Source organism: Castanea sativa, chromosome 1 (genome assembly GCF_040712315.1).
Source record: "Castanea sativa cultivar Marrone di Chiusa Pesio chromosome 1, ASM4071231v1".
NCBI classification, from domain to species: domain Eukaryota; kingdom Viridiplantae; phylum Streptophyta; class Magnoliopsida; order Fagales; family Fagaceae; genus Castanea; species Castanea sativa.
Genome location: NC_134013.1, coordinates 40,170,567 through 40,179,134, shown reverse-complemented (window position 1 = coordinate 40,179,134; position 8,568 = coordinate 40,170,567). Strand labels below are relative to the sequence as shown.

The following is an 8,568-nucleotide window of genomic DNA, read 5'->3' as shown; positions in this document are numbered from 1 at the left end:
TATTTAAACAACACCAATATTACTTTGGTTTTCCCGTTTCTTATTTTCCACTCTTTTCCCCCTAAAAATTATATCAGCCTTCTTCTTCACTCTTATTCCCCTCATAATTCTATCAACCATTTTCAATTCATGCGTGCCATACATTCTACAAACAATTATAAGGAACAACACTTGCAAATACCTATCCGTGTTTATCATTTTACAAGGTGAGTTACATCTCTTTAAGTAGTTACTTTTCTTTTTATAATATTCATGTTGATATGTTTTAGGGGCATAGCTAAGCATGAAAATTTTGTTTTTGTTAAATTATTTGTTCATGAAAATCTTGTTTTTGTATTATGTGTTTTGCAACAAGAACTGATTTGTATGATATGTTTTAAACTATGGGTCTTGCCTAAAATTTCATATGGCAAAAATAAATTTCAAAATTGACATAAATTTTTCTTAAAGAAATTCTTACTTTGTTAGCCTAAAATATACATGTATGCTATAAGAAAACCCAAAAAAAAAAAAAAGTTTAGTATATGCCCCTAAATCAAAAATCTAAGTTTTAGTTATAATAATAATAACAAAAATTATACGATATTATAAATATTTATCTATTATCGTAATGATGCATGAGAAATATAATCTGTCTTATTTTAGAAGAAGCAAAATGAAGAGCTACATAAAATAATTTACGTAACCATAACAGATCATTCTAAATAATTTTAACTACTATGATAGACAATAATAAATTATCAGTGAACCAATCCTCTTTAATGAAATTCTCTTAACTCTAGCTATTTAAACATTGAATATTTTTAATAGATTACCTTCTTGTATTGCATTTTAATGGTTGTGTAGTGTTAATATATTAATACTACTTTTATGTTTTAGTGTGAATGGCAGAAAAGTTGTTCATTTTTCTCATCCATTCCGATGGAATAATTAAACATGACGAAAATGGGGTTTATTACCAAGGGCCACCTCCTTCTATGCTTCCATTAAGCAGGGGTGTGACATTTGAAGATCTATGTGATAGAGTAGCATCCACGCTTCATATAAACAGAGAAAATTCAAAACTTACTATTTGGTATAAATTTCATTTTCAATGTCATCCGCAAATATCAGTAGGGACGGAGGAAATGTCTGCTTCCATCGATAACTTCACTCGAGTAAGGCCCTCTACTATTGCCGGAAGGACTTGTTGTGCAGTCAAGTCAGCCCTCCCTTGGTTTGCAACAGCCGAAGTTAACATATTATTAATTTCCGTTTGCTGCCACATAAAAAGAAAAAAATTATTAGTGCAGTATTATTGAAAATGCTAAAATAATAATTTGTTATCAATATTAGTGCAGTATTGAAAATGCTAAAATAATAACCTGGTACATATAGGCAGCCGCCTCTAGTGTCGTAAATAAGTGACCATGTTGGTGGTACCATGTTGTGTAGTCCACATCTAGATGGAAATTTTCATCCCCAACTATATTTTGAGCTCGCTCGTTCCAAAGTCGGTAGTAATGTGCATAATGCCTACACCAATCAACACCAGCCTTTCCTGTCAACTTTACACAATGCACAGATTTATCAAAATTGTCAGTAGGCCACTTTGGACATCTTTGCAACAATCCAAATTGTCGCATGACTCTCTCTGGATGGTAATACTCAACAATTTGGAAACATAGCAATGGCGCTGTTGTAAGCCATATACGTTTTCCTGCAAGACACCATGGATGCAAATAATTATCGTATGATGTCCAAACAACCTGCGATTTCAATTACAACAACTATGTTATAATCGATCAAGACAATAATATAACTAGTAAATTAACCATTGATGCATTGTGACAACATATATTACCTGATCCTTATTATGTGTGTCGTGATTAGAACGGTACGCAGGTAGAACATGCGTTGGTGTGTGAGTATACGTTCTCTTGGTATCCCACCTATACACAATTAATGATTACCACTGATTTTAGGGTTTAGAAGTATCAAGGATAAACGCTACAATATACAATATTGTATAGAAATAGAAAGTAAATATTATACCGAAAACCGTATAGGTCGTCACCATTTAAATTTATTGGAATTATTGAAATTGGGGTCAGATATGGAAGATGCTTCCATGCCCATAATTGTAATATGAAAACAGGACCTGCAACCTCTATGGTTTTTTTAATAGAAGCAGTACACAACTCTTTATAAAGGAAAGCAAGTGTGGCACTACCCCAGCTATATTGACCAGCTACACCAAAGTCCGCTAACAGCTTGAGAAAGCAGCAATGCAATTTATTTTGGCTCTTATTTCCAAATAGTAAAGCCAAGACCTGGAACATGTATGCCCTAGCATACTGTTGGGTTATTACAGCATTGGCACCCTCTGGTAGGTTTAAAAATGTATTCCTAACCCATGTTATTTTAAGGCTACCATATGTCAATGCAGTTTCAGGTGGTGTCACTCCAAATAAATTCTGACAAACTGGTCCCCATTCCATATTAGTGGGCCCGCACACTGCATTGCCATCAATAGGCAATCCTGTAATGATTGCTATATCTTGTAGAGTGATCGACATTTCACAATTAGGTAAGTGAAATGTATGAGTTTCAGATTGCCACCGCTCCACCAAAGAAGTGATAAGACTCCAGTCAATATCTATATGTGGTAGGCGGGTAACACGGTATAGTCTACATTGATGCAAATATGGGGTGATACGCTCGCCTAACTGCCGGGGGGGTGCAAACCGTTGGGGTCGCACTCATAACGTGGAAACCTGAATTTTTTTAAAAAATGTACAATGTTATATTGCTAATGTTGAAATTATTTTCATGTAAATTGAATCATTGTAGATATTATTAGGATATTAATAAATTTGGATCTCGCAACGTACATTGCCTTCCATTGCATCATTAGAGATGTGATATTGTTGTTGGGTTGGCAGAGAATGATCGAATGACCCACACTCCATTTCAAATATATCCTACATTAAACGCTACAATGAGTTAAACCATATCTGAAGATGCGTTTTCATAGTATCTTTAATATATAAATACTGAGATTAAAAAATTACAATATCTGAAGGTACATTTTTTACAAATCATCTATATTAAAAAGTACAAACTAAGCAAATAATTTCCAATTAAATTAGGGGCTGAGAAGCTTACTACAATTGTGATACGAAGTGAAGGAATGTAAGAATTATAGAGTGATGCTTGCAAGAAAAGAAAGAAAGAAAAAAAAAACATAATCAGATAATCATAAATATCTTCTAAGAACAAAAGAACAACAATAAAATATAATAACATTAATATAACCATACATAAAGCATATAATTAATTTTTATGTCAACTAAACTTTAAAGAAAAAGAAACACAAATGTACGATTTATTGTACTAAATAAAAAAAAATACACATACATATCTTTATTATAAATCAACAAACATATTATGCTGCAATATATATTTTTCCAAGTAATGATGTAATAACTAATAATAATAAAGTAAAATTGATTATAAAAAGATCACAATAATACAATTTATTACAATTTTTGTGGTCATATACTAATAATAACAATAAATAATATTAAATAATTTCAAAATTAACAAAACATATACGTAAATTTAATTAGATAGAGAGTTGAGATGCTTACGATAATTGTGATACCAACTGAAAGAGTAAGAATTATAGAGTGATACTTGCAAAAAAGAAAAAGAAAAACACAATTAGATAATAATAAATAAACACAAAATAACAACAATACTAAAAATGTTTGTAGTCCTAACCATAAAAAATTCATTAATCTAAAATTTGAATAAAAACAACAACAACAACAACAACAACAACAACAATAACAACAACAATTATAATCGCTGAAGCAAAAAGTAAAAAAACTTACATTAACCCAAAACTTACAATCTTTAGTTGCCTACGCTGAAGCAAAACTGAAGAAAAACTGAACAATCGGAGAGATGAAAAGTAGAAGTGTTTTGTGAGAAAACTTCAGGCAGAGATGAAAAGTAGAAGTGTTTTGTGAGAAAACTTCAGGAAGGGCTTGCTTTTTATTACAAAGATGTGAAATAAAAGACAAAAAAAAATTCATTTATCACGGAGGCAAACTGAGATAGGTTCTCTTTGTTACATCAATCATTTTTTTTTTGTAGAGATTCTTATTCAAGTACCGTTTGATTCTTAGCAAAGTTTGATTCTTAGCAAAGAATCTCAGCAAAGAATCTTAGCAAAGTTTTATTCAAGTACCGTTTGAGTCACATCAATATATATTTTTTTCTATAACTTTCATGTGTTAGAATCTATGTACTACTTGAATTTGTCTGAGGCAGATAAGAATCCTTCTATTTCGGCAATGTCATTGCCACAATTGATTTTCCTTTTTTTTTTTTTAATTTTTTTTCACATTTTCGGCAATAGCATTGCCACAATACCCACAATTCTTTTTTTTTCTTTCCCCCCTATTTCGGCAATACCATTACCATAATTCTCTCTCTCTCTCTCTCTCTCTCTCTCTCTCTCTCTCTCTCTTTTATTTTTTATTTTTTATTTTATCTTTCCCCCTATTTCGGCAATACTATTGCCACAATTCTTTTTTTTTTCTTTCCCCCTATTTTAGCAATACCATTGCCACAATTTTTTTTTTCTCTTTCCCCCTATTTCGGCACTACATGGCCACAATTTTTTTTTTTTCTCTTTCCCCCTATTTCGGCAATACCATTGCCATCATTCTTTTTTTTTTTTTTTCCTTCCCTATTTCGGCACTACATTGCCACAATTCTCTTCTTTTTTCCCCCCCTATTTCGGCAATCCCATTGCCATAATTTTTTTTTTGCTTTTGGGCACTCACTGATTCGGGCAAGGGCTGGGCAGAAAGAATTTCGGCAACACTGTTGCCGAAATTCCAAAATTTCTCTCTCCTCATTTTCCATTTTCTCTCTCCTACTTTTCTTAGAATTTCGACAACACTGTTGCCGAAATTCACTCACTCTCCTCATTTTCCCAAATAACTTGGAACAGTGACTATAACCAGTATTGCCGAAATTCACTCACTCTCCTCATTTTCCCAAATAACTTGGAACAGTGACTATAACCACAAAAAACTTCATTTTTAGCAATATTTACCCAAAAGACTTATGAATGTTTGGTTTGGGCTGAAAATTTAGTCAACCTGAAATTTGATATCTTTGACTGTAAAATAAGTGGGCCTAAGTTGTAAAATTGTTTACGCTTTGAATTTACCTTCAAATGATTTTCCTACATTTACCCAAACCGAGAGAGAGAGAGAGAGAGAGAGAGAGAGAGAGAGAGAGAGAGAGAGAGAGAGCACAAGCCACCAGAGACAAAGGCCGCCGATGAGGGAGAGAGCACCGACGTCCATGGTTGTGCCTGTAACCGCTGATCAAGGTAAACTCCAAAACCGATTTGGGTTGTGATAGTTCCTTCTCCCTCTTCTTTCTCCCTCACCGATCTTTCTTTCTCCCTCTTCCTTCCAAACAGATCTGTCTTCTCTCTCTACCCTTTTGTCATCCCTTTCTCCCTCACCGATCTACCTTCACTCACTGATTTTTGCTTTCTTTGATCTTTGATTTTGTTGTTGTGTTTGGTGTGGGTGGTGGAGTTTTGGTGGGTTTTGTATGGGTGGTGGTGTATTTTGTATGGTGGTGGTGGTAGACTGATTTGTGGGTGGTGATGGCAATAGAGCAGTGGTGGTGGTTTTTTCCCTCTTCCCGATCTGGATTTTGTGTGGGTGGTCGTGGGTTGTGCTTGTCCTTAGTAGTGGTGGCTGGTGGCTGGTGGCTGGCAGCTGGCCTATGCTTCCATTTTCTGAAAAATAGATTTTTTACGTCCAAAAGACCAAAGACAAAGACAAGAAATAATTTTCTAGTGTAATTTTCACAACACAGTTAGCAAAACATGTTTTCCTTTAGGTACAATATTTTCAACTGAAAATATCTTATCTTACACTCGGAAAATATTTTACATATTGTCAAACACAGCTTTAAAATTTTGGTAAAACATTTTAGCACTTTCCTTAAAATTTTGCCAAACACATCACTCCCTCACTCCCACAGTCAATTTCACGTTAAACTCTGTTAAGGACATATTTTATGTAATTGGCTATTCCTTTAATAAAACACACTTTACTTGTAATTGGATAGATCTAGGATGAGTTTAGTACTTCAAGAAAATAAGTGTTCAAGTTGAGTATTGGAGTCATGCAAGTCAGACAAAAAAACAAGTGAAGAAAATCTGTTCATTAATGCTCGACAGATACCTCGACAGAAAATCTATCGAGACTTAATGAGAGAAACTTGACAGAAGCTGAATCTATCGAGACTTATGAAATAAGAATTTTCAGATCTGATTTTTGGTCCATGCTTGTATATTTGTGTAGGGTTTCTTTTCTCACAACTCTAGACATATATAAGACTTATTTTAAAGGCTGTCACATATGCATTGGGGATATGCACATAGAGAACATATGAAAAAGTGACCGAGTGTCTTATTCTCTCTGTAAGAAGTTACTATGTCTTTTGCGCCTTAAGGTTGTGTAATCAAGTACTTCTTGATCTTCATTGTTAATGAAGTGAGGAACTTTGCAGCCAACAACACCTTCTTCAAGTTGCTGGAGTTAGTCACGTACTGGGATCCGTGCATCATTAGTTAGTCATATGATGGGATTCGTGCAAAATGGTGGCGGTCATATATTGAAGAGTTCAGAGATTCTGAAGCGGTAGAAGGTTTTCTATTGTAAATTCATCTACGGGGATTATAGAGTCTAGGAATAAAAGTTTTGTACTAGATCTGAAATTTCTCTTTATTATAGTGGATTGCTTTTCAGGAAGGTTTCTCCACTGGTTTTTACTGTGAAACTAGTTTGTTTCATTGATTTTCCAATGTCATCATATCTTGTCTTATTTACTTTTCCGCTGCGCTTGATATTGATTTTTGTTTGTTTTAACCAAGTTTATTCATAATAAATCTAATTAATAATTTGGGTTTAAAACTTGTTAATTCTATCAACTGGGGTCTAAATTTTCCAACAAGTGGTATCATTGCGGGTACACTTTGATTGGATTAATTTCCTGAGTGTGATTCTTGACCCCCCTTGTCATGGATTGTGGACGATCTCTTTTGATTCTTCCTTTGTTTGATGGTATTAACTATTCGTACTAGAAAGTTCGTATGAAAACTTTTTTTGCAGGCTCTTGATGAAAAAGTATGGCAAGCTATTGAAGTCGGCTAGGTTAAGCCAAAGGAAGCGCCGGTGGATTGGGATGAAGCAAAAATCAAAGCAGCAAATTTCAACAGTAGGGTTTTGAATGCTCTATTTTGTGGGGTGACCAATGAGGAATTCAAGAAAATATCATCCACGGAAATTGCTAAGGAAGCATGGACCATTCTTGAGACTACCTTTAAAGGTACCAAGACAATAAAGACTGTGAAGTTTCAAAAACTCACTAGTAGTTTTGAAGAAATAAGGATGAAGGAGAATGTGACCTTTGATGATTTCTATGTTAAACTCAATGATATTGTGAATTTTGCTTTCAACCTTGGAGAATTTATAGCAGAATCTAAAATTGTTAGGAAAATCCTTAGGTCTTTACCTAAAAGATTCTATGCTAAGATCACTGATATTGAAGAAGTGAAGGACATTGATCAAATTCCTTTGACTGAGCTTGTAAGGAACCTTCAAACCTATGAGATGGGATTAGGTTTAATGGGAAAATATGAAAAAAGTAGAAACTTGGCTCTTAAGAGTACAGAGGAAGAGATTTATAACTCTAAAAATGAAGATGAAAGCGAAGATGAAGATGAAGATGATGATGAGAATGAGGATCTAACCTTCATAGCTATGAGATTATCAAGCTTCTTCAATATAGGAAAAAGGATGAGGACAAACCTCCTACAAAATCTAAATCCTCTAGGAATGGCAAGAATGAAAAACCCCTCATCTAGTGCCATGAGTGCAAAGGTTTTTGGTCATATGAGCATAGAATGCCCAAACTACCTTATGAAAGAAAAGATCAAGAATTTAAAAGGTAAAAGGTTAGTTACTACCTTGAGTGATATTGAGAATGGCTCTTCTGATGAGTATGTGGATGAATGTGGTCATTTTATGGCTTTTACTGCCACAACCGATAAGGTGATTGTAGAGAGTGCTAGTGACAATGAGGATTCTTCTGATAAGCTATGCACTGAATTTATAAATGTTAGGACATATGTGATTGGTTGTTAGGAACATATGTCAACATTTTATGTAATTGGTTAATCCTTTGACAAAATGCACTTTACTTGTATTTGGGTAAGTCTAAGTAAGTTCAAGATGATCATTACAAGTGGTTAAATTGAAGACACGAAGATTACTCAAAAATTACTCAAGAAAAGTGCAATCTGTAGGTCTCGATACCTCCTCGACAGAAGCTCAATTTGTCGAGATTCATTAAAACTCGACAGATGTCTCGATCTATCGAGTTTATGGGATTCAGACTATAGCCAGCAACATTTTTATTCTAAAAGGCTATTTGTTTATGGGTTTGTATAATCCTTATTGGACTAGGAAAGCCTAAGGTTTG

The 8,568-nt window shown here is 34.0% G+C and overlaps 1 protein-coding gene across 1 annotated transcript; it reads right to left on the bottom strand.

Moving 5' to 3' along the window:
- Nucleotides 1–1,096: 1,096 nt before the first annotated feature.
- On the bottom strand, nt 1,097–2,558 carry LOC142626958 (serine/threonine-protein phosphatase 7 long form homolog). Its single transcript, XM_075800710.1, has 4 exons — nt 2,035–2,558; nt 1,844–1,931; nt 1,365–1,748; nt 1,097–1,258 (listed from the first exon to the last, which is right to left on the bottom strand). Exons 1-4 carry the CDS (start codon nt 2,556–2,558, stop codon nt 1,097–1,099), a joined length of 1,158 nt encoding a protein of 385 aa, XP_075656825.1.
- Nucleotides 2,559–8,568: the final 6,010 nt, after the last annotated feature.

What these genes read in the sequence shown, in the direction of transcription:
- LOC142626958 (XM_075800710.1), bottom strand. Translation starts at nt 2,558, where the DNA reads ATGTCGATCACTCTACAAGATATAGCAATCATTACAGGATTGCCTATT. An exon ending in GACGACCTATACGGTTTTCG is followed by an intron (nt 1,932 to 2,034) that starts GTATAATATTTA and finishes AATTGTGTATAG; the next exon opens with GTGGGATACCAAGAGAACGT. An exon ending in ACACACATAATAAGGATCAG is followed by an intron (nt 1,749 to 1,843) that starts GTAATATATGTT and finishes TTGAAATCGCAG; the next exon opens with GTTGTTTGGACATCATACGA.